This window comes from Panthera leo, chromosome D4, assembly GCF_018350215.1.
Source record: "Panthera leo isolate Ple1 chromosome D4, P.leo_Ple1_pat1.1, whole genome shotgun sequence".
In the NCBI taxonomy this organism is placed as follows: Eukaryota; Metazoa; Chordata; class Mammalia; order Carnivora; family Felidae; genus Panthera; species Panthera leo.
In genome coordinates, this window is record NC_056691.1 from 83219653 (window position 1) to 83245012 (window position 25360).

General features: G+C 59.0%; 1 protein-coding gene across 5 annotated transcripts; it reads left to right on the top strand.

The window, feature by feature from the left end:
- The first annotated feature begins 147 nt into the window (after positions 1-147).
- ADGRD2 (adhesion G protein-coupled receptor D2) lies at positions 148-23372 on the top strand. Of its 5 annotated transcripts, none has more exons than XM_042912545.1 (26): positions 148-397; positions 1519-1617; positions 1987-2050; positions 2375-2587; positions 2885-3526; positions 3911-4009; positions 4405-4490; positions 4751-5032; positions 6165-6276; positions 7012-7146; positions 7663-7786; positions 8239-8344; positions 11522-11577; positions 12075-12201; positions 13425-13528; positions 13788-13890; positions 14156-14309; positions 14844-14977; positions 15064-15179; positions 16043-16163; positions 20178-20219; positions 20338-20391; positions 20476-20746; positions 21163-21221; positions 21517-21547; positions 23091-23372. In XM_042912545.1, the coding sequence occupies exons 2-26, from the start codon at positions 1582-1584 to the stop codon at positions 23096-23098; spliced, it is 3279 nt and encodes a 1092-aa protein (XP_042768479.1). In that variant the 5' UTR covers positions 148-397; positions 1519-1581; the 3' UTR covers positions 23099-23372. The 5 variants fall into 5 exon arrangements, 4 of the variants coding, with proteins under 4 accessions (XP_042768479.1, XP_042768480.1, XP_042768481.1 ...); XM_042912546.1 differs by having other exon boundaries at positions 20476-20590; positions 21208-21221; XM_042912547.1 differs by lacking the exons at positions 21163-21221; positions 21517-21547 and having other exon boundaries at positions 20476-20590.
- Positions 23373-25360: the final 1988 nt, after the last annotated feature.

A 25360-nucleotide genomic window follows, 5' to 3' on the forward strand; every position in this document is an offset into this window, starting at 1 on the left:
GGGGCGCCTGCCCTGCCCTCCACGCGCCCAGAAGGCGGGCGTCCCTGACTGCGGGGTGGGGGTCGAGGGGCGGGGTCTGCTAGTACCGCCCCCGCCCCGCCTCGGCCCCGCCCCGCACCCGAGGTTTCCACCGCACGGCAGAGAGCTAGCAGATTTCCGCTGCTGGATTTCCGTCCCAGAAACAGTTCGCAGCGAGTGAACCGACCGTAGGCGCCGGGCCAGACTTAGCAGGTGAGGACCCGGGCTTTGAAGAGGAGAGGGATCAGCGCGGGTGAAGCGGAGGCCCTGGTCCTGGCCCATCAGCCCAAGAGGGATTCCCCACTGGCCCCTTGCGGAGGAGGGACACGCAGTGGCGGCCAGACCTCGCATCTCCCTTTTGGGTGCCAACGAGTATTTGGTGAGCAAGGAAGGGGGGGCCAGGAGTATGTGGGGGCAAATACAGGCAGAGTGAACAGGGGAGTGAGACAATCAGCATTTATTGAGCCCACACTGTGTGCCCAGCACAGACTAGGCACCAAGCCTCAGTCTTGGACCAGACTCATACCATTTCCCACCCACTAAAGTGGGGTTGGGGGGTGGAGGAGGGCAGACATAGGTGCTGTTTAAAAAGGGGAAAAGCAACGATAAATTGGTGCTTTTCAGAGTCCAAAGTGTGAACCCCCATGTTTTCCCATGCTGGGATGTGTTTGATTTTCATATTTATGCACTTTATCTGGAAAGGGGGAAAGGGTATGAATTATCACTGGTGACGGCTTCAGACTTCCAGATGGCATGAGGCCAGCTGGCAGGACACAGCGGAGCATTATTTCATCTCCAGTGTTTTCTGAGACCCATTTGTGCTTGGCCACTGCTGGAGCAGAGACCCAGGAGGCCTGAAGCCCCCCAGACTTTTGAGAGTAATGCCCAAACCACCCACAATTAGGGTATCCTCAGCTCACTACAGCGCCTGGCCAGGGTGCTGAGCAGATGAAGGGATCACAAGCTGATCTTGTAGGAGGTGCCACTGAGGGAGCAAGGCCAGTCCGGGCAAGAGCTACAGGATGGTCAAAGCTCTGGAGAAGAGCTGCTGCCTGGAGAAATGGGGGAATGGGAGCAGCTTGGGGGGACAGGGGGAAAGGTGGTTGCAGGGGCGGATAGTGAGACTGGTGAGGCCAGAAAGCTTGGCAGAGGCCTCATTAAGCAGAACCTTGAATGCCAAGCTATGAGCCCAAAAGAACACAAGGAGACCTACAAGCGTCCTGCACTCTGTTCCCACCATTCTCTGGCCTTCCCTCCCCCTGACCCCCGGCCATTCCCAGCTCACCAGGGCTACAGTGTTTCCCAGCTGTGGTCCTAGAAGGGGCTCCTGGAGACCATCCTTTTGTACAAGTAAATGTCACATAGATGTGCCCAGCCCATCCTGGGCTCCCAGCCCAGTGAGGTCTGGGAGCCAAACATGGGGAATATGACCCCGTAGGGGACAGAGCGGGTAGTAAGGCAGGATGCTGAGCTACTTTCCTTTGCGTTTTTCCTTTTCAGTCCACATTGGCCACACCTGTGACCCCTGCCTGCAGTCCCTCACTGGCCCCTGCTGGATCCAGAATGGCTTCCTGGTGCTTCTCCCTCCTCTACCTCCTGGTACCTGAACTTGGTGGGAGGATGTGGGGGAGGAAGCCAAGGGAGACTCGAAGCTGCTGGGTTCCAAGTGGCCACCTCTGAGGCCACTGCAAAGGTCACACAGGATAAGCCCCTGGCATAACAACAGACTAAAAGCATCCACTGGTGCTACACCTTTTGCATTCACTCATCAGCTTGTTTATTCCTCACACGGGAGAAACAGGTTCAAGGCAGTGAAGCGCCTGCCCAAGATCACACTCTGGGTGGGACTTGAACCCAGGTCTGACTACAGAGCTTGCAGCTTCCAGTGCACCCTGCCAGAGCACCCATTAACTGCACACACTGCGGGGGGGACCCAACCCAGCCCCAACCTGTCTTCTTCTCTCTCAGATAAGGAGTCTCTCTGGGACACCCTCCAACTCCCCAGGTGAAGCAAGGAGCTCTTGGCTCCCAGGTTGGTATGAGGGCCCCAGAGAGGCTCCCCTTTCCCCAGCTCCGCCAGCCTGTGGCCCACCTGGTGCACTGGCCTCTAAGGCAAAGGAAGGGAGGAGATGCCATTTAGTTCAGCCCCACCATCCCCGGCCATGGGGTGAAGGTTTCACTTGTGTCTATTTTATTCTTGCTACCATACAGATGACAAAACAAAAGGACTAGACCCGCCAGTTCATAGAGCATTCAGCCCCAAATGACTCCTAGCTCAGTATCCACGCCCAACCCACCCCAAGGGTCACAGGCCCACACACTGCTCTCCCACACTGCGTCTCCTCTGACCCTGCAGCTCCAGTGGACCCCGGTGAGGTGGTGGAGACCCCAGACGGGGTGTGCAGGTTCCCAGGGCAGCAGCTGAGCTGGTGGCAGGCTCAAGAGTCATGTGAGCAGCGTTTTGGCCACCTGGCACTGGCGCCCCCAGCTGAGGTCCTTGCTCCACGGCTGCCCAACCCCATCTGGGTGGGCCAAAGGGAGGCCCCTCTGCGGAGACCCCCCCAGAGGCGTGAGTGTGGGCCCAGGGCCTGGAAAGTGGGGGGGGGGGGGGGGGGGGGGAGGGGGGAGCTCCAGAGACCAGAGCTCACAGTGACAGTCCTACCGAATGGAGCCCGGAAGTCCCCGTCGCACCTTCAGGTTCCCTCGTCCAGAACTGAAATGCAGGGTTGACCGCCTGGGTATGGGCACTGGAGCCCCCATTTCTTCCTTCCCGAGTTTGGGAGACACCCCGGAGCTCCGCCAGTGGGTGGTCAGAGGCAGTGCGCAGATTGAGGACACTGAGGTCCCGGCCCGCGTGTCCCCACAGGCGCGCTCCCCACGGCCGCGCTGGCGTTCGGCGAGCGGACCGCGGACAGGGCGGCGCGGCTGCGGACGCCCCTGCCCGCGCTGGGGGCGCTGACCGCGTGCGCGCACGTGCAGTGGGACGCCGCCTCGCCGGACGCCGCCGCGCTCTTCTCCCTCGCCGCGCCCTCCCTGGCCAACGCGCTGCAGCTGCGCGCCTTCGCCGAGCCGGGCGGCGCCGTGCACGCGGCGCTGGTGGTGCGCGGCCACCACGCGCCCTTCCGCGCCGCCTTCCGCGCCGACGGCCGCTGGCACCACGTGTGCACCACGTGGGAGCAGCGCGGCGGGCGCTGGGCGCTGTTTGCCGACGGGCGGCGGCGCGCCGGGGCGCGGGGACTGGGCGCGGGCCACCCGGTGCCAGCGGGCGGCATCCTCGTGCTGGGCCAGGATCAGGACTCTCTGGGCGGTGGCTTCTCGGCGCGCGATGCCTTCAGCGGCAACCTCACCGACTTCCACCTGTGGGCTCGGGCCCTGAGCCCCGCGCAGCTGCGTCGGGCACGGGCCTGCGCGCCGCCACCCGGCGGCCTGCTCTTCCGCTGGGACCTGGGCGCCCTGGACGTCACGCCCTCGCTGTTGCCGCCCCTGCGGGTGCGCCTGCTCTGTCCAGGTATGGCCCGCCCCGCCCTCTGGCTCGTAGGCCCCGCCCCGCCTTTCGGCTCAACGCCCCGCCCCCTGGCTCAACGCCCCGCCCCCTGGCTTCTGCGCGCTTCCTTGTGAGCTCAAGATCCAGCCCACCACTTGTGAACCTGGCCACGCCCAGCTCTGGTCACGCTCCCCCAGGCCCCCCAGACGTCGGGCAAAATGCCCAGTCCCAGTAGCCTGAGTAGGCTCGACCCTTGGCCGCCTTGCCCAGCCTTGTGTCGGCTGCAGCGTCCTTCACCCGGGTTACCACGTCGCCCCCTAACTCGGGGGCCACAAGGCCCGAACAGGTGACTCCAGGGACTGCTGGAGAACCAGGATAAAGCGCTGACACTTCTCCCATCCCTGCCAGTGCCCTCAGAAGAGTGCCCTACGTGGAACCCAGGATCCGGCACCGAGGGCTCTTTGCTCTGCCTTCAACCACATTTCTTCCTTTGCTGTTACCGGACAGGTGCGCCCTGGCAGTCCCCAGGGCTCTGCTGAAGGGGAAGCTGGGCATGGACCAGTGTAGGCTGAGAGGGAGTGAGCACTTGGCACAAACTGGGAATTTAGAATCTTCTCAAAGTCTCAGGGTCTCCACGGAGTTCAAACCACAGGACAGCGGGGCCAGACAGACCTGGGGATGAACCCCAGCTGTGTGTCCTTGGGCAAATGATTTTGCCATTGTATGCCTCAGTTTCCTCATCTAGAACACCCTGTGTAAGGCTCCGGACACACAGCTATCGACATGCTCTTCCTCCCTCGGCGGCAAATGGTGGGTGGTGCACCTCTGGGCGGTGTTGCTCAGGACCCAGCAACACCTTTGCAGACACTTATCCTTTGCAGACACTTATCCCTCCTTTGCAGACACTTATCAGCGGCTGCAGGATGCCCAGTCGTGGCCTGGCCAGGATGTTATCAGCCGAGTCAATGCCTTGGCCAAGACCATAGTGGTGAGCCCCCTTCCTGGGGGCTGAAGAGTCTGGGGACACTATGGGTCACCTCCCTGCCGCCCAGTTTCCTCACCTATAAAGGGGACACCCACCAAATGTGTCTTCGGGGATTAAGGTTGTTCGTATTCCCTATTTTGGAGCTCTGGAGAGCTGGGTTAGACACGTGCCCACTAAGAAGACCCTAGGGGGGCCCAAGTGTGATCCCTGGGAGATCTCTTCCTAACAGCCAGGCCGGCGGTAAGTGGTTCCTCTGCCCACAGCTGCTTCCTGACCCCCTCTCTGAAGCCCCTGGACACCTGTCGCTGGCTGAGGCCTCCAGCTTCCTGGGTATCCTGGAGAGGGTCCTGGCAAAGGAGTCAGCTCCACTGGGGCCGGCTGCACTGCTGGCTGTCGTGCACTTCCTAAAGAGAGTGACAGCCCTCGGGGCTGGGGAGCCAGAGCTCTTAACAGGGCCCTGGGAGCAGCTAGGCCAGGGCATCGTGTCTGTGGCCAGCTTGGTCCTGGAGGAGCAGCTGGCTGGCGCGTGGCTCTCAATCAGTGAGGTGAGGCTGGCAGGGCTGGGTGGGGCAGGGGGGGCTTGCCGTCCTTGCCACCAGCTTGTTGTGTAGCCGTGGGTGGGCTGGGTCCGTCTCTGCGTTCGAGAGAAGCTCCTCTTCTACCTATGATGTAACTTGAACTTCCACATACAACTGTTCTTGAATAATAGCTTCTGTGGTTGAAAATAAGAGCCAGGAATCCATAGGGATCCCCCCCATATCCAAGATTCTGCTGCCCACCTTCAGAGGCAGGTCCTCTATCCTGAGTATCCAGCCATCTTGTCTTCCAAAACAGCCCAGACGCTCAGGAGAGCACAGAGAGATCCTATCCAGATGGCATGGGTGCTAGAAACATCATCCTGGCAGAAGTGGCTGTAGGCTTGGGAGTGATTGGCCTAGAGAAAGGAGAGAACAAGGGATCATAGACATCACCTGAAAGCCTTTGGGGTAGAAGGAGCAGAGATGGTGCCTCTGTGGCCTCGGAGGACAGAACAGGGACCTAGGCTTGAGGACGGGGTGGAGATGACACAGCGTGGGAGGCCGACTCCACAGAACGGTTCCCCTGTTTGGGCAGCGAGCGCCCAACCTGGGAAGGGTATAAACCCATTTTTGGCTGAGGGACTGAGGCACTGTGGTAGGCTAGGAAAAGCTGGACTCTGAACCCTGGTGTTCCTCCCTGGAGAACAGAGGTGATCATACCTGCCCTGCCTAGAGTAGCTGTTCTATTACTGCAAGCCCCGCCCCCACCTGGCCTCACCCCCCACACGGCTTCCCTTTTGGAACCGAAAGGTCGAGTCCCTTCTATAGGTCTAGCACAGAGTGAGATCAAAGGAGGGGGAGGCACGGCCCCGCCTGCAGAGTGTGCCCAGCTAGCAAACAACCGGCCAGCAGGCACGGAGGACTACCAGGCCTTCGCCTGGGCTGGAGGATGACGTGGCTTGGAGGCGTCAGAGGAGGCCGATCGGGCAGGGCCTCAAACACCAGCCTGAGGACCCAGGACTTGATCCTGGAGGCCCTACGGGGCCACCGAGGGTCTGGAGCAGGCAGGCCACTTCACAGATCTCTGAGAATGTGTTAACTACGGCGGTCGCGACTGGCAGGTGCAAAGCAGGAGGGGCTGAGATGTGGCTCCTCCCAGGTGGTTGGTGGACCCATGGCCCTGGTGGCAAGTCTACAGCGCTTGGCGCCCCTGCTGAGCACCACGCTGACCCCTGGGCGGCCCCGAATGCACATCCAGCGTCGCTGTGTCGGTGAGCCTGCTGTGCACCCGTCCCATACATCTGGGCCCTGGGGGGGCCCGGGCTCAGACATTTCTTCTCAGCTTTGGTCACTGGGAGCTGTCAGCACCACCGCAGACACTCCATTCTGTCCCCTGCCTTTGTCTGTGCTGTGCCCTCCATCCACAATGCCCTTTCTTCCTCGACCTCCTAGCAAACTCCCGTATAGCCTTCAGTACCTTGTTTGGGCATCAGCTCCTCTAGGATGCCTTGCCTGGTTTTAGCTCTCTCCTGACAGTTCCTCCTCTTGCTGTTACCCCTATGTCTTGGAAATATCTCCTGTTGCATTTTGTGGTAATTACTTCGTTTTTGCCAGAGCTCCCTGAAAGCCAGGGGGTATTTCTGAGTCATTTCTGGATCTCAGGCCAGACCCAAGTACACACTCAGTGAGTGTTTGTAGATTGACTGGGGGAGATCACTTATGGGGAACTTTGGCAAAACTTGTGTCCTTCAGGCGCCCAGTGGTTTCTGACGGCTCACTGATAGTCAGGTCCTGCCCCCCCCCCCCCAGGCACCTGCTTCTAGTGATCCCCTCCCCTAGACCTGAAGAAGTCAGATCTCCCTTGGGCGAGTCGCTGAACCTCTCTGAGCTGGAATAGTGGCCCAGGCCTGTGGTGGGGAGAGGGGAGGCAGCCCCTGCCGGCTAGGCCAGCTCTGCAGAAAGACCTCCCTTGGAAGGTCCAGCCGCCCAACCCCATTTGATCCCAGGCCTGGAGGTGCGGAGTCTACGCTTGACGGAGGCTGGCACGGAGGGCTATGTGTTCACGGTGCCCGGTGGGCATCCGGAGGGGCCCGGCCACATCCGCATCCCCGTAGGTGAAGTGGAGCGCCTCCTCGGGAAAGGTGGGTGAGGGTGAGGGGGTGGTGGGGCCCTGCTGGGGTCTGGGTTAGCGCCAGTTAGCCCTGGGTTAACTCTGCTGTTTTGAATAAGTCACCTCACTGTTCACAGCCTGTTTCCTTATCCGGAAGACTCATGCTAGTACTTGCCTTGTAAGCTGCTGTGGGGTTAAAAGTGCTTATCACATAGTAGGTGTTCACTTGGTCTCCTCCGCTGAACCCCACCCATTTCCTCTTAGAAGTGGGTGGTGGAGGGAGCCGCCACCCTTGCTGTCACCCGGGGCTGGGGAATCAGGACATGAGGCAAAGGGCTTTAGAGCTGCCAGGTTAAGTGCATGCCCTGTTGCTGGTTGGAATTCTCGTTTCTCCACTTATTAACCGGGTGATCTTTGGGAAGTCAATTAATCTCTCTGAGCCTCAGTTTCCCTGATCGTAAGGTGGGCAGAGCATCTCCCTCGGGGCCAACCCGTGGTGCTTGCTCAGTCACAGGGTGGGGTCTTAGGCCTCCTTCCACTCAGCCAGGCCTCTCTGGAGTCACCGTGATCCACAGCTGGTTCAGCTCGAGTGTCTTCCAGCAAACCCTAGGGGAGCCTGGCCTGGAGCCCCAGGCCCCTGATAGCTCAGAAGAGGCAAGCAAATTGCAGAGGTGAGTGGGCCCTACCCAGTAGGCTGCTGAGGGTCTGGATCTCCTCCCCAGGGAAGGCCAGGCCTCCATCCTATCCCAGAGCCATCATTCTGGTAGGTAATTCTGCCCTTAGCAACCAGAGCCAAACCCTCCCCATCCCCGAGACACGCACATCTCTGGGCCTTCCAAAGATACGCTGCTGGAACCTGGCTCAACTACTGTCTAGGGTCCTGGCATCAGTGCTGAGACTCAGAGAGAAGACAGGGCTTACTGAATTTACCACCAAGTCCCCAAGGCAAGACTGGAACCCAGATGCCCAAATTTCAAGCACAGGATATTTCCTGATGTTTCTTTGGACACAGAGGGTGTCATCGCCCACACAGGGGCCTGGATGAGATGACCTCAGCCATCCATGACCTCTGCCACACAGCCAACTGGTATGGTGCCCTTAAAAGCTCCCCTTCTCTCCACAGGTTTCTAAGCACCCAGGTGGGGTCAGCCATCATCTCCTCTGAGGTATGGGATGAAACCGGGGAGGTCAGCACGGCCGTGACCTTTCACTTGCAACACCAGACCCAGGTACTGGGGGGTGCTTCTGGGAACCACCACCACCGGTACACTTATCCTGATTTGGTCTTCCCATACCCCAATATTCGTTCATTTAAACCAAAGTCTAAAAATGTTCAAGAAAAATAACTCACAAGCCATCCCATTGTCCTCAAGGACCCTGCAATGTGCTCATAAGAGAGGAAATAGCCTAAATGTCCACCAAGAGGGGATGGCTCAAAAAGCCATGTGGGGCTACACAGTGGAACAGTCAGCAGAAGTCATATGAGGAATGAGGTATTTTTCCATAAACTGACATGGAAAGATGGCCAAGAAATGTTTAATTTCATTACATGAAATACACAAATTCTGGGGCGCCTGGGTGGCTCAGTTGGTTACGCGTCCGACTTCAGCTCAGGTCACGATCTCGCGGTCCGTGAGTTCGAGCCCCACGTCGGGTTCTGGGCTGATGGCTCAGAGCCTGGAGCCTGCTTCCGATTCTGTGTCTCCCTCTCTCTCTGCCCCTCCCCCATTCATGCTCTCTCTCTGTCTCAAAAATAAATAAAACGTTAAAAAAAAAATTAAAAAAAAAAAAAGAAATACACAAATTCCTTCCTGCTTTTGAAACAGTAGTTTCAGAGAAAGCCAAAGTCTGCTTTGCCCACAACCACTAATCCTGGACACACACACACACACACACACACACACACACACACACCACACCACATCTTATCAGTCTTTTGTATGTCATCCCAAGACTTTAAAAACCGATTTGAGGGGCGCCTGGGTGGCTCAGTCGGTTAAGCGGCTGGCTTCGGCACAGGTCATGATCTCACGGTCTGTGAGTTCGAGCCCCGCGTCGGGCTCTGTGCTGACCACTCAGAGTCTGGAACCTGTTTCGGATTCTGTGTCTCCCTCTCTCTCTGCCCCTCCCCTGTTCATGCTCTGTCTCTCTCTGTCTCAAAAATAAATAAACGTTAAAAAAAAATTTAAAAAAAAAATTTGATTGAAGTAGATAAATCTACAGACACTAAAACATCCACTTTAACTAGACAACCTGATGGGTTTTGAGCAGTATGCACACGTAGGTACCACTGCCCCAGTCAAGGTAAAGAACATTTCCACGTTCCCAAAGGGCTTGTTTGGGCCCCTCCCCAGGCAGCCTTCTCCCCAAATCAGTGATCTACTTCTCGTGACTATAGATTATGTCTCTCTTTTCCAAAGTTTCACATCAATGGAATCATATAGTGCATGCTGTGCTCAAGGTTCATTTGTCAGCTGGTGTTTTTGAGAATCATCTATATTATTGCCTGTTTCAATAATTTGCTCCTCTGTACTGCTGAGTAAGATTCCACTACATGGATGTACCATAATTTGTTTTTCCTAATGCCTGCAATTTTTCTTAAATTTTTCCTAAAACCATATATATATATATTTTTTTTTTTTTTTTTTTTTTTTTTTGCTTTTGCAAAATCAAAGTCCTTCCTCTTTCAGCCGAGCCATGTAAACATTTATGTCCCTTGTTTTCCCTGCTGGTGTTTTGGGCACTGTCTTGGTCACAGACATCCTTTCTCATTGCTGTTTAGTCCTAGCATGTATAAGCCTTGACTGAGGTCAAGTCCAGCTCCACCACCTTCCCCAGGGATGGTCCAAAATGAACATGCCCGTCTCCTGGTCATGCGTCCTGAGTATCTGCAGGGTTTTTTTTTTTTTTTTTTTTTTTTTTCTATTACAAGTAACCCTGCCTAACCCTGTGAAAATCCTCACTCATAATACATTAAAAACAATTTTTTTAAGTTTATTGATTTATTTTGAGAGAGACAGAGACAGCATGAGTTGGGGAGGGGGAGAGAGAGGGGGGGAGAGAGATACCAAGCAGGCTCTGTGCTGTCAGCACAGAGCCCGATGTGAGACTCGGGCTCATGAACTGTGAGATCATGACCTGAGCTGAAACCAAGAGTCAGACGCTTAACAGACTGAGCCACCCGGGCACTCCAACTCATAATACGTTTTGATTCTGGTGACTGTTTCCTGGGGATATGTGGCCAGGTATAGGGCTCCTGGACACAAATACATAATTTTTTGGCTTTTGATTGTACAGTCACACTGCTTTTTCAGTTTATACCACTTGAAAATGCTACTGGCAGTGTAATGATTATCCGTTTCAAAAGCAGACAGCAGGTTTTCTTTGTGTTCCCAGCACCCAACATAGTATCTGAGACCCCAGGGAAAATATTATGGACGAATGAATACACGGGGTGATAATTCAGTCAACCCAAGAAATACTACATTCCCTGGAGGCATCATCATGGACTATTGGAAAGAGCATAACCAAGTCAGGACCCAGCCTCAGCTCTGTGCTGTGTGATCTTGAGCAGATTAATTTCCCTCTCTGAAGCTGTTTCCTTGTTTGAAATTACATGGATTTATACCTGTCTCCTAGGTTACTAGGATGATCGCCCACAATAAAAAACATAAAGAATGTGACACACAGTGTCATAGTCTAGTAAGGTGACATTGCTGTTACTCTTTCCAGTCGGGACAAATAGCCCAAGTCCTAAGCTCAGGCTGCTTTCCCTGTCTGGACTGGGGCTGTTACCACCGGTTGCCTGATGTCTCCTCACTACTTAATGACATAAAATCTACACTGTTGTCATTGTTTAATTACCAAAGAACTGGCATGTTCATTATAACACATTCAAACTGAGACCTAGCCATTGTTAAATTAGCTGTGCATTTAATCCCAGGCCTTGTGTGTGTGTTTTCACAATTATATAGACCGGATATATGTATTTTTATGCAAATGAGCTCATACTATGTATAACGAGGTGCAGCTTTTGTCTTTATTGAACAACGTATAACAGAGCTCTTTCCCTGCCAGTAGACTGAAACCTGCTTGTTCCTCTTGCTGGGTGCAGAGCATCTCAAGAGGGAAGAGTCACTGCGGTTTAACCGCTCCCCAAAAGATGGACATTTAGCTTGCTCCCAGTATTTCAATATTATGCATGATATTAGCATGAAAGCCTACTCACCCCTCCTCCCCTCTGCCTCCCTGCTGGCATTTTCTCCCACCTCTTCACCCATGACCCGCGTTGGGCAAACCCCTGGACCCTCAAACTCAAAGAGGCCTCAATGTCCCCCTGCATCCTCTTGGACTCTCTCCCCCTTCCATACACACACACTGGCTCTACCCCTGTTTCCTGCCCTTAGGCCTTCCCGCAGAAACTGGTGGAACCTGTCTGTGCCTTCTGGAACTTCAGCATCAGGTGAGTTGCCATTTTCAAGTTCTTTAAATAAGACAATTGGGTTGTTTTTTTTTTTTTTACATGCAGGCTCACTCTGTGGGATGCCTGGGAAGAGATTCATCCATCAAATAAGCATTAGACTTGACATCTATCCAAAGCCATGGCCCTTGGGCATTTGAAGGAGCAGAGGAGGGTTCAGAGATTAGCCCCAGCTCCCTGCCCTGTATCTTTAGCCGAACATCATTCACTGTTGCTTAGTAAGTTATGCAGTAAATCAGTGGTAATCGCTGGTATTAGCCCCATCCCCCTACCGTCCCTGAGAGCGTTAAGTACACTTTACAGATGGGAAACTGAGGCCCAGGGAAGAGCAGAGGCATGCCCAAGGTCACAAAGCTGGTTAGAAGCAGAGCATTGATGGGCCCCACGCTTTGGAGAGAGGCTTTCCCCTGCTTGCCACCTACCCCCAGCCCCGTGTCCACCCCATTTCAGGAGCCCTTCTCTTCCCTCCCCTCCCCCAGCCCAGACACAGGGGGCTCCTGGGCCACTACCGGCTGCTCTGTGGCCACCCTGTACCGGGACTCTACCGCGTGCTTCTGCAACCACAGCACCAACTTTGCTGTCCTGTTGCAGGTGTATGACGTCCAGGTGAGTACGGGGGGCAAGGGGGGTAGGGCTGGGCGGGTGGAGTGGGCGAAGGTGATGTCAGAACCAAGTCTTAAAGGATGACCAAGAACTGAACAGAAAGGCATTCCAAGCAGAGGGCCAGTCTGAGCAAAGGCAAGGAGGCTAGACTGACAGGCAGGCTGGACACATTCTAGAACTTTGACTGTCTGGAGCTTCCAGTGCTAGGTCCTGGAGTAGAAGAAGGCGGAGGAGCAAGGTGGCGTGGGTCCGGTGGCACAGAGCCTAGAGGAGACCCGATGGGCAGAGCACAGACGTGGACATGTTAAGCAGGTGTTGGATGGCCCTGAGGGAGCCCCACTGGTGCCAGGAGTGGGCTGGCAGAGCAAAGAGCAAAGAGGGGTCTGTGGGCCAGTCGCCTAGGCAGAGGGCAGGGGCCCTGCACTGGGGAACAGTGGGCAGACTGGGGGAGGAGGGGGTGGCCCAGCACAAAGGCCTGGGCAGCTGGGGGACAAGGGAGTCATCTTGGAGAGGGCACAGGTGGGTAGCAGGTTTAGACAGGCCTCAGGGCGGAGGGCCATGGGGCCGGTGGGTGTCGGGGCTGAAGAGGTCTCAGCTGGAGGCGAAGAGCCTGTAGGTAAAGCCACGGCTGAGCCGAACTCGGACCTCAGACGTGAAAGGAGACTGACCCAGGGGAGGCCCCTGGGAGGGCCCAGCGTTTACAAATGCCCAAATCCCCGGAGGAGAGCAGGGGAGGTGCATTACTAGAGCCGCCAAGGGACTCTGAGGTTGAGTGAGGCAGGGCCAGAGCCTCAGGAATGCGGGGGTCACTTGGTGTGTTGGGGAGCATGCCAGAGAAGCGTGCTCACCGACACATTTGCCCTGTGGAAACACAGCGTGGCCATTTTTGCCTGTCAGCTCCAGGCCCCTTCCTCAGCGGGGGGAGGTCACACGCAGTCTGCTCCCAGTGGGTGTGTCTGTCGCTTCCCAGCCAGCTCTTAGCGGCTGCAGCCAAAGCCGGACCAGTTTAGGGAGGGCCAGCAGGAGAGGCCATGCAAACGCTCTCTTATTAAGTGCCTGCCGTGTGCAGGCCTGGCCTGGCTGGCGGGTGCTGTCCCCACCCCTGCTTCACTGCAGACGGGGAACCTTGGGGAGCCTCGCCGGACCAGGGCAGGGCGAGGCCTGGTCTGGGCAGGTCAGGGCCGTGATGGGCTCGCTGTACTTTGGGGTCTCCGGCCCTCCCACAGAGAAGCCCTGAGGAGGAGTCACTGCTGAGGACGCTGTCGTTTGTGGGCTGCGGAGTGTCCTTCTGCGCCCTGGCCACCGCCTTCTTGCTCTTCCTGGCAGCCGGGTGAGATGAGCTCAGCACAGCCGCCCGGTGCCCCGGGGCCCAGCCCACCCATGGGGGCCTCCGTGGGCCTCCTCCGGGCACGTCTCCCCCTGGCCCCGGAAGAGCCTGCCCCAGGGCCCCCCTTAGGGCTGTGGGCCTCCCGTGGAGCTGCTGTCTCTGCCCGTGGTTAGCCCACCCCCAGGGACCCAAGCAGGCAGGGGCTGGTAGGGGCGTGGGGGCTGGTGGTGGTGTCCTTGTTAACCGACCCCTGCCTGTCCAGGGTCCCCAGGTCAGAGCGAGCCACGGTCCACAAGAACCTCACCTTCTCCCTGGCCTCTGCCGAGGGCTTCCTCATGGCCAGCGAGTGGGCAAAGGCCAACAAGGTGGGCACCCGGCAGGCGTGCTTGTGAGTTCGGGGGTGGGGGGGCAATCTTTTCTGGGTCGCCCCCCGCATCGTCACTTGGCTCCATTTTCCTGGGGTGGGTGGGGACACGGCCAGAATGGTGGAGCTGGGCCCAGGGCACTTCCCCGAGACGTTCCCCACCGGTACCTCTTTGGGTTGGCAATGCCAGGCATGGGCATGGGACCCAGGGCAGGGCTGCGGCCACGGCTGGCCTTGGTAGGGATCTGCCACCCTCCCGCCCACAGGTGGCGTGTGTGGCCGTCACAGCTGCAATGCATCTCCTCTTTTTGGTCGCATTCTCCTGGATGTTGGTGGAGGGCCTATTGCTGTGGAGCAAGGTGGTGGCCGTGCGCATGCGCCCAGGCCCCAGGATGACTCTCTACTACGCCACGGGCTGGGGTGAGACCCCTCTGCTCCCCACTCCTGCTCTGTTCCCTACTCTGCCTCGCATGGCCTCTGTTGCTGTCCCACCCCACCCCACCCCGACACCACCCGATCCCCGTCTCCACCTGGCGCCCAGCACCCTCATCCCTGACGCAAGCTCAGTTTCCTCAGCTCAGTCGCCCTCCAGCTTTACCCAGCCCCAGCCCTTCTTAACCCCCTCCACTCCCACCACTTCAACCCCCCACTGCTAGCGCTGTCTCCCCGATTCGTGGCCCGCTGACCCCCGTGCCAGTCACCACCCTCCATCCCCCCTGACTCCCGTGCCTGAGCCCTCAGCTCAGTTTCGCTCTCCCGCTCCCCAGCTACTCAGGGCTCCAAGGCCACCCCAGAAGGATCAGGCCCACCCAGCCCCCTTCCCAGAGCTCCCCATGCCCGCCAGTGCACCTGCTACCGTGGGACAGCTGTGGGCTGCGGCTCTGGGTTGGAGGCCAGGTCCTGGAGAGGACAGAATGCGTGGCGAGGTCCTGAGGGCATTTATTCTTCCTCTAGGCGTGCCTGTGGCCATCGTGGCCATCACGGTGGCCATGTCCCCCGACGACTATGTGGCCACTGGCCACTGCTGGCTCAATGTGCACACGGACACCATCTGGGCCTTTGTGGGGCCCGTGCTCTTCGTGCTGACTGTGAGCAGGGGGGCCTGGGGGCCTGGAGGGGAGGGTCGTACTGGGAAAGGGGGAAGCCGTTTCACCCACTGACACCGGGTCTCCAGGCCAACACCTGCATCCTGGTCCGCGTAGTGATGGTCACTGTGTCCAGTGCCCGCCGCCGTGCCCGCATGCTGAGCCCCCAGCCCTGCCTGCGGCAGCAAATCACGATCCAGATATGGTGAGGGCCAGAAGTGGGGCAGCCAGATGTGAGGCTCGTCGGGTGTGAGCATGTGTGAGTCCAGAGTGGCGGTACGTGGTCACGTGGCCACGTGTGCAAGGCTTTGTACGAGCCTGTGTGTGCACATGTGTCCCGACTTGTGTGTACCTGCACACTCATGCGTGTGGACACGTGTGAGCACGTGCCCATGCATATCCCCTGGGGGGATGGTAATCAATCCTGAGTGTACGTGAGTGGGAGGGGATGTAGACACAAGCCTCTGTCCTAGGGGCTCCCCTTGTACCGATGGCACTGATGACCCAGTAGGGACAAGGTAGGGGAGACCCGGGGTTCAGGCAGTCCCCAGAAGTTCAGGTTCAGAGTGAAGATTTAGGTCCCTACCCCTGCCAAGAACGCCCCTCACTCTCCAGGGCCACATCCTGCCAGAAGGAGGACACCCCTGACCCTCTTCTTCCCCCCCCATTCTCCGCCAAAGGCAGTGCGGCCCAAGTCAGCAGGTCCCCGAAAAGCCAGGGAGCCCCAGGGGCCCCTGAGGAGGGAAGACTTCTTTAGACCCCACGCCCCCTGGACCCACTGCCCAGTCCTCAGCCGTCCCTCGGGACTGCTGCCCTGCCCTTCCTCTGAGCCAGGTTTGGGACCGGGACCCCGTCTCCCAAGTGCCGCTACCCTACTTCATACCACTTCTGGGTCTGACAAGGGGCCGGAGGTCCAGCCGAAGCTTCCAGCTACACCTAAGTCGGGAGCGGCTCCTGATGTGTAGCTCCGGCTCCTCTCCAGGCACCTCCCAGCTGCAGCCCCCCCCAGCACCCTGCAGGGCCCCCGGGCCGCCCTGGCCTCCCTCAGCCCCGACCGCTCTCCTGCAGGGCCACAGTGAAGCCGGTGCTGGTCCTGCTCCCCGTCCTGGGCCTGACCTGGCTGGTCGGCACGCTGGTGCACCTCAGCCCGGCCTGGGCCTACGCCGCCGTGGGCCTCAATTCCTTCCAGGTACCTCCGGGCCCCGGACCATCTGGGACCGGGGCTCTGACACGTGGTGGAGCTCAGAGTGACTGGTTTGTCAAGAGTTGGGGGAAGGAGTGTCTTCTCCGTCATGGGAGTCACCACGGCAACCAGGGGCATTGTCAAGAGGCCGCAGGGTGAGGGCAAGAGTGGGAACAAAGCCTCAAATCAAAGAGGCAGCGCCTCTTTGGGAAGGATTTGGGGCCCATTTCACAGCCGAGGAAGCTGAGGTCCAGAGACTCAGGGATGCGGCAGAAGTTCCAGCCCCCTGGCTGGTACTAGAGACTCTTTGGGTCTCGGCAAAAAGCCAAGGAAGGGGTGCAGGACACTGGTGACCTCTCCCCTCGGGGTCAGCGGGTGGCCCGCTGTGGGACAGTATCAGCTGCTGCATTGGTGAGGACGACACTTCAGAAAAGGGTTTGGTTAGGAGGACAGTGCCCAGCCCGCCTAGGTGAGACAGTAACAGTCGGGCTGCAGGAACCCTCCTGGGTGCCTGTCAGGTCCCGTGTCCGGGAGCCACCACAGAGAGGGATCAGACTGGGTCCCTGTCCTCAGGGGGTTTGCAGCCCTGTGGGCGACCCAGACGTGGACACAGACAGGCACGGCCCGGGGGACCGAGTGCTGGGAGGGAGGTGGGTCCAAGCAGGGCCCTTCCTGCCCCTGCCCCTGCCCCTGCCCTTGCCCTCAGCCTCCCTTGCACCCCCAGCACCCCTCCTGTTGTCTGCACCTACTCCTCCCAGCTCCTGTCAGGGCTGAGAAGTGGGGTGACTCAGAGACAAAGCAAGCTCAGGAAATCGGGTACGAATTCTGTAGAGTCATGGGACCTGGAGCTCATCCTGGGGAGCCTCTGTCCTCTCCTGGGAGAAGGGGCCCGAGGCTGTCAGCAGCCACTTGGGGTGCCTCAGTGTTGCGGGCCCCGGGCCAGGTTCGTACTTCTATCTCCGAATAAGCCTTACAATGGGGAAACTGAGACCCCATGAGGTCATTTCCAGGGCCCCGCAGGAGGAAGGAGCAGTGCTGGGGCCCAAGTCCAGAGTCTGTGTTCTCAGCCCTCTGCACGTGGGCCTGGTCTGTTCCTGGAAGAGCTGCCCAGATTGGGCAGGGTGCGGGGCTGAGGTCGGGAAGGGCTCTGACCCAGCTTTTCTTCCATCCACGTGGTATTTGCCAAATGCCTACCAGGTGCCAGGCACCGTTCCAGGCACAGGGGACAGGGCAGGAAAGGAAGCAGCGAAATGCCATGCTCCTGTGGAGCTGACCATGGCCAAGGCCAGGGAGTGAAGTGTGGAGGGCGGAAGGGGGCAGGGAGCGAGGAAGGGTGCAGAGGGTGGCGATTACCAGGGTCCCGGTCCATGGTGCCGGCTCCCCCAGGGCCGTGGGGACTCGTCACTCTCGGCCAGGTGTGGGAGTGGAGAGAGGAAAGACGGGGCCACTGCTGGGGGAGAATGGAGGCCATGCCGAGAGAGGGGCCCAGAAAGTGAAGAAAAACTGGGGTTCCAGTTATTCCCAAGGAAGCACAGCTCCCAGAGACCTACGTGGGCCTGAGTGGCCGGGGGACAGGGGCGGTGCTGCACCCCTTCCCTGACACAACAAGCCTCATGCTCCTGGAGCTCCCCCGGTTCGAATTTGGGCCACTGCCCCGTTAGCCCTCCACCCTGCCCCCCAAGTGGCAGCCAGGGCAGCAGCGGCCCATCGCCATGGCGACCACTGTAGCTTCATCCCTGCGGTGGCCCTCAGGTGGGCAGAGGTGGAGCCATGTCTCCGTCTCTGAACTTTCTCTGAGGTTCCTTCTCTGTCTCAGGCTGTCTCCATCACAGCCCCCTCCCCCTCTGGCCTGGATCCCACCCGGCCCTCCCTCCGTGGGCCTCTCGCTGTCTCCCTTTTTGTTGACCCCTGACCCTTCTAGCTTTTGTCTCTGAGCATGACCTCTCTTCCCCTCCCAGTCAGCCTCAGACCTTCCTTACCAAGGTCTCCCGGTGAAGGAGGGGACAGGCTGCCTTGCGGGGTCAGATGGCGTGAGACCTGGGCCCACCCTGACGTCCTGTGACCATCTGCTGGCAGGTCCCCCGGGCAGGCTCTGGGTCCCTGCCCCAGCTTCCCTCCCCAGGCCTGCCTTTCCTCTCCCCTCTCCTCCATCTACCTGCTGTCCCTCCCTGTCTTCCTCTCCCTGCCCACCTCCCGCCGTCCCTCTCTCTCTCTGTCTGGGGCATACACCGGGCAGCACCTGCCCTCAGGACCGTCCTCCTTCCCTACTGAGTTGAGCAAGGAGCAGGCCTGGGGTACAGGGACTGAGCTCAGCCGGCCCTCGTTTGCTCTTCAGGGCTGATTTGTTTCTTTGTGGCTCCCGTGTCGGGTTTTGTGGTGGGAGAGCTGGGCCTCACTTTTAACCAGCTCTGGCTCACACTTATCTGGGCTGAGTCTTGTTAGAGGGCCCCGACACATTGAAACAGGCCTCAGTTTCCACATCTCTATAAGGGGGATCATATTCTCCACTTCATGGGATCATTGTGGGGTTCAACTGAGATGATACTTGCAAAGGGCAAAGTCAAATAAATACCTGGCACACACCAGGAGCACCGTGAACGGGAGCGGATCGGTTTCATTCAGCCAGTCCGCACCTGCTCTGTGTTCTTTACTAAAGAGGATAGTCGTGCACAGAATCAAAGAATCTATCCTTGGAGGTCTCAGCCTGAGGGAGAGACAAACACCAAAACCACACTCTGACAACCTGGCATGATTGAGGCTGAGAGACCAGAGGAATGTGGGGGCAGTGTGGGGACAGAGGAGCCACTCATGGGGAGGCGGAGAGGGTGCTCCTTGGAGAGAATGATTCTCAGCTAACACCCAGACACGGTGAGGGGAAAGAATGAAGTCAGGGGAGCATGGTGAGATCCAATGGAGACATGAGCGGGGGTCATGTGAGCTGGTGAGAAATGGGACAGGAGGAGACACGGGGGCCAGACCACACAGGGTCCCCTGAGCCGTTGTAAGGAGCTCACACATGATCCCGGGGGCACCAGAGAGCCTGGGAGGACGCTAGGCAGGTGCTGGTGTGGTTGGGCTGGAGTCTGGAAAGATGCCTTTGGGTATGAGGAGACTGGTAAAAGGAGACAGGACGGGGAAGGCAGTGCAGAAGTTGCAGTGAGAGGACAGGCTGGCTGTGGGGGCCCGTGGGGGGAGGGGGGAGACGCCAGGGTCTGAGGCCTCAAGGAGCCCCCTGGACCCCAACCCGTGTGCTCTAGTCTGACCTCAGGACGGGGGCTATTGCCTATCCAGGTGGAATCGGGAAGGCCCAGGCTCTAAATTCCATTCTGCTTAGCCACACTCCAGGGCCTGGGGCTCATTGCTCTGTCTCCTGCCCCAGGCCCCAGGGTCCCTCCCCATCAAATAGGATTAATCCACCCCCACCCCCACCCCACCATGGAGCTGCAATGAGGGTTGTAACCCCAAGTTACTTTGTGAGTGGCCAAGACCTCTTGGTCCTCCCATGCGTGGGGAGTAAGAGCCAGCTATGACTCGGCCACTGTGCTGAGTCCTTCACACACAGCAGGAGGCCAGGCCTCTGACACGGAGGAGGTTGGGAGAGACACTCAGCTAGAGGCACGAGTCAGAATGCATTCACAGGTCTGCTGTTCCAGGACTTGATTTAGCCTTGATTACAGGAAGGTGTGCCCCCTCCCACCACCCACTCCTGCAGCCATGAGGATGGGGCAGGTGGCAGGGGACAGAGGCATAGAGGACAAGAGGCTGCCTGATGGCCAGAGGCTGAAGGTATGGGGGATAGTGGGGCAAGCCCCCTTCTGGCTCTCTCTGCCGTAGAATGTCACAGATGCCCCCTCCCAAGTGCAGGAGGGCACGGTGGGTCAGCAGGGTTTGTGATCATCAGCCTGCATCTCTGAATGTCTCGGGGTATCTCTGGGTGTGTTTCTGTTGCGGCCCCAGGCCAGGTGGGAGGGAGGGGGTCCCAGGCAGTGACACCCACCCTCATCCTGGGTCTGTCCCCAGGGGCCATACATCTTCCTGGTCTACGCTGCCTACAACGGGGAGGTGAGTCAAGGACGCTGGCTGCCGGGGGGTGAGGTGGGTAGGGCTTACTTGCTGGGGACCTGTGGCCAGGGGGTCAGGGGGAGGGTCCCAGGACTGACCCCAAATTCCCATCCCCTAGGTCCGGAATGCCCTGCAGAGGATGACTGAGAAAAAGGCAACAGAGGCATTTATGGTGGGTGCAGGCAGGTGGGGATCCTGGGAGCCAGGAGGTCCCACTCACAGCCAGGATTCCAGTGCTGACACCCCTTTCTTTCAGGTCTGCTCCAGCCCCATAGGCCCAGGGTCCCACCCTAGGTCCCTTGGTCCCTGGGAGGTCTCTCAGAACAACCCTGTAGCCTTGGCTCCAGCCCGAAGACACTTGGCTATTAGAGGTAAGGCCACACCACCCTCCAGTCTGAGTACTACCCAGTGCCTCAGTTTCCCCAGTGCTCAGGTAAAGCTGAGAAGGCAATGGCAGATCCTGTCAACCCATCTGAGAGACAAGGAGACTGAGGCCCAGGGAATTCTGCAAACACGGGGCCTGGAAGGTAGCTTAGAAATGGCTTATTTTTTCCCACACCACCAGGGAACAGGGGCCCCTGCTTCCTAGCCCAGAGGCAGGGTTTGCCCAGGGTCGTCTTCCTTGGGTCTCCACGCAGACGGGGTTTGGGGGTTCCCAAAGTCAGGTGGGTGGATGAGGTTTGGGGCCCTGTGACAGGGCACGGGGGTAAGGCCAGGCCAGGAGTTTCAATACGAGCTTCCTAGCTTACCTGCTGTGTGCACTTGGGCAAGTTACCTTCCCTCCCTGGGCCTTAGTTTCTCCATCATTAATCTGTGGAATAAGTCTGAGTGGAACCTTAGAGTCTTTGATAATGAGGTCCTGTCCAGGGCAGGAGAGCAGAGAAAGAGGTTCCTGCCTCAGCCTCCTAAAAGTTCACCTACTCGAGTGTTTTTCCCCGGCTAGGGACCCACAGCCCCAGAATCTCCACAACCTTCTCCTCCATTGCAGAACCTGAGAGACCGGTGAGGCTGGGACAGGGGTGGCAGGGTTTTGCCAAGGGGCTAGCAAGTATGTCCCACAGGGACTAGGGTAGGGTGGGGGTGGGGAGGCTTCCTCTGGGGACCCAAGGGGTCCCATTCCTCAGCAGGTGCGAGGGCACTGGGAGCCAATGGGAGGTGCTCACTGCACACTGGCAGAACCTGAATGCCAAGGCCACGGGTAGTGGGGGAGTCATCACCAAGGGAGCCGAGGGCCCCCAGGGCAAGGGAGAGGAGGAGGAGTAGGGGCCCACCCCCTGACAGCCTCCTCTGTCCTCAGGCTGTGGAACTGACAGCATTCAAGGCATCAGGTACAGCTCCCATCTCAGGGGGGTCCCCCCTCTCCCCTTGGCACCCGGACACCCCCTCAGCCCCACTGCACCAGGATGGAAGGGATTTGAGAAGCAGCCACACCTGACGCCTCGTGGAAGCCTGAAGTCTTCCATTAGCACACTGTAGGCCTGGCCCGGAGACACGGTGCTCTTTGGGAGAGGCGTACTTAGGGAATGGGTTTGGGACCCTTCCCAGAGGTGGTGCTGCAGGAGGGCCAGTGCGCAAGGAGCCCGCCTTCCTCTGTGCACCCACTCTGTCTGCCTCCCCCACCCCCCTCAGCCTCCTGGCCACACCCCACTCAGAGTCCCTGTCCTGATGCCTTGTGTCCTGAAATGACTTCCAAACCCGGTGAGAGGCAAGCGCTTTCCTTCTAGGTTGTTTCCCCAGCTGGACAGATGAGGGGGGCCTGGGGGCAGCGGGGCAAGGCTGGGCCCATCCCAGGCACAGCTCAAGGAGAGAGGACTGAGCCTGGGGAGTTCAGCCTGGCCCTAGGCGAGCTGAGGGGCCTGTGGTCACTGTCAGCTTCTCTGAGCCTGAGTTCCCTCAGTCTTAAAACATAGGTGACTGTAGGAGGGGCCGCCAGGTACTGCCCAGCCTCAAACCAACCAAGGGATTCCTTCCGGCATGGGCAAGAGGCATGTTCGTGCAGCCCTAACCAGAGCTGGGTTCTGGGCTTTATAAAGCCCGGCATCTGCTGACTCCTTTAATCCGGGGACACGGGGAAACCATCCTCCCACCGTGCAGATGAGGAAATTGAGCAGTGTCAGAGCTGGGGTCAGGCCCCACCCCGCAGATGGGGAAAGTGAGGCCCAGGGGGCAGTCACAGAGGTGTCAGCGGAGGCACATTTGAAACCCAAGTCTGTAGGACCCCAGCCTCCCTGCGGGCCTCCACCCTTAGCTGGTGTCCCCGTCCCCTGGAGTCTCAGCTCCCCTTCTGCAAAGTGCGCAGGAGGCGCCCCCTGCAGGCCAGCGCGCGGTAGGCCCTCCGCGGGGCCCGCCGGCGCCCCCATCCCGCCCCTCCCCCCACCCCCGCAGGCGCGGCGCGGGTGGGAACAAGAGCGGCAGCGGCGCCTCTGCGCTCAAGTGACAGCGCCTTTGTCTCTGCTGAATGGGTGCGTTGCTAAGGGCGCTCGTAGCAACGGAGCCGCTTCCACCTCGCCCTGCGGCCGGCCCCGCCCTCCTCCGGACCCCCAAGCTGCCACGCCCTTCGGGCGCCCTCGCCACCCCCACCCCGCACCCTGCGACCTTCTCAGGTGGCCTGAATACGAGGTGCTGGGGAGTGAAGGCTGCCAGCTCCGCGTCCCTCGTGATACCTGCCGGCCACCGCCCCTCCTGAAACCAGGGAGCCCTCTGGGCATCAGGTGTTCTTTAGAGAAACTGAGGCTGGTAGAGGGCTTGCGGGAGACTGCCCAGGGTCTCCCCAGTCCAGAATCCCCACCAAGGTCTTCCCCCAGCCTCAGTTCCCCTCCAGGGGTCCCCACCGTGATTATCTGCCAGCTCAGCCCAACATTTTCCTCCCAGGTTTCTAGAGAGAGTGCATGCGGACTTGACTCCAAGCCTCTGAAAGGCCCAACTGGGGGCCCCCCCCAGGGACAGACAGCAGCCTCCGCCACCACCTACTGCCTCTCCCTCAGCCTCTCCCGACTTGCAGTAGGAGCCCCCCCCCCCAACCCCTCCCGGGTGCTGTGCTAACCCTGCCAGGTCCCACAGCTCAGTCCCCCTAACTTTCTGTCCAAGATTGTTACCCGCTCTGACCCTCCCCACCTGCCTTGAAATTCTGACAGCCCTGTGGTATCTCTAGCAATAAAGGGTACTCTTGTGACCTGTTCCTCTCTGGGGGTCACCCTGCCAGGCTTCCTGGGAGAAGGGTGGGACAAGGGAAGCTGCCACTTTGTCTTTTGGTCTCAAGACAGCCCCAGCTTCAACAGGGTAGGTGCAGCCAACATCTGTTAGCACCTACTGTGTACCTGGCTGGTACTGAGCCCTTGACCACCTTAGAGCTGTGAGTCCTCACCTCAGCCCCATGAACACTATCACCCCTATTGTACAGAGGAAGAAACTGAGGCCAGAGACAGTGTCCCGGCTGGGTAACATGGGGGTCAGGGGGCGGGGGCAGTCACTGTGAGTGGGAGTCACCCAGGCAGACTGCTCAGAGAAGGCAGGGGGCAGGTGGGACCAGCTCCAGGTATGATGGGTCATCCTGCAGGAGGACTTGGAGTCTGGCTGTGGGAGCAGGTCCTGCCACCACTGATTCTGTGGCCACGGGTCCCTTCTTAGAGCTGGGCTGGGGGCCGAGGTGAGCAGCAGTGATGATGTGTTAGGGCTTTGCGCCAGGGCGGGCCCTGAGCTGGAAGCCAGGTGAAGCAGGGGCCCAGGGGCTGCTAACACTGCCCTGCTGCCCTCAGCCTGGCTCAAATGCTCCTGGGGCCAGAGGATGTGGCACAGCCCAGGAGGGAGGAGCGGGAGAGCAGCCTCCCTGGAGGAGGCAGGAAGCCAGTCCAGACGCAGGTGAGTGGAGGCAGGGCAGGGCTGCGTGAGAAGCCCTGGGACCCAGGGAGGCACAAGCTGTTCCCTGCTGTCTCCACCTTATGTGCCACTTCCGCTCAGGGCCCCACCCGGGTTGTCTGTCCGGGGGTGGTGGACCCACCATGAAAGGCCAGAGGTCTGGTTATTTCATTCTGGGGACGGGGGCTGTTGAACCTTCCAAAGCCCGTCATCTGCAGAATGGGAGACATCAGGCCCACCCCACAGGTGACAAGAGGGGTAAATGCAGTCCTGTGTGGTAGTCCCTGGGCCCAGCACACGGTAGGCACTCAGGAATGTCAGCTGTCTTCAGAGATGTTCAGGGAACCGTGGGACCGCAGAACCTGCTGCATGGAGATGATGTTTAAGCCCTTGAAGACCCCCCCCCCTCCCCACCCCAGGCAAAGAAAGAGATGAAAGACAGCGGGCTCAGAGGGAGGGGGAGACAGAGGCCGGCCTGCCGGCTCCAGGAAGACACAGCGGTGCTGCAGGGGGGAGGGGCGGGGCGGGGCAGGCTGGGTACCACCACCGAAGGTCCACAGAACAGGGCGCTCAGCCCGGCCACCTGCTGCCCCAGTGCAGAAGCAGGGTTGCCAGGGAAGCAAGAAGGTGGCTCTGAGTTGGGCAGGCACTTGGTCTCTACAGCCTGCTTTTGCAGAGACCTCTGCCGCCTTCCAGGAGGTTCCTGCCTCCCCACCAACTAATCATATGCACTGGCAGGAGGAGAGGTCCAGGGGTGGGCACCCAGGAGTCCTTTCGGGTCTTCCCTCCTCCTGCTCCATACCCTCCCTCCCCACCACCCACTCTCTTTACTCTCCAGCCAGAGTAACTTTGCTTAGGTCCCCAGACACCCGTGGCTGACACCCCTCTATCCCTTTGCTCCAACTCTTGCCTCTGCCCACACTGCCCCCAACTGTTGTCCAGCCGGTGGACCTTCAAAATCTTCAAAACCCAGTTTGGATGACCCCGCTGCTATGAACGCTTCCTGTCCCCCCCCCACCCCCCCAGGGGCAGAATCATTCACTTCCTCATCTTACCCGGCCCCGGGACACGATGGATCACACAGGAACATGAGATGACTAAGAGAGCCTTCCCAAAAGACCTGGTGCTCCCCAGAGGCAGGAACAAGAGCACCTACTTCCCTTCTGAAAGGTGCTGGGAAGGAAAGGGATGCTTTCGTTGCATAAAAGCCACTGCCAAGCTGTGTGCCCCGGCATCTTTTTCTAACGTGCACAGAGGCCTGAAGTGGACCAGGGGTGGCCGTAGGA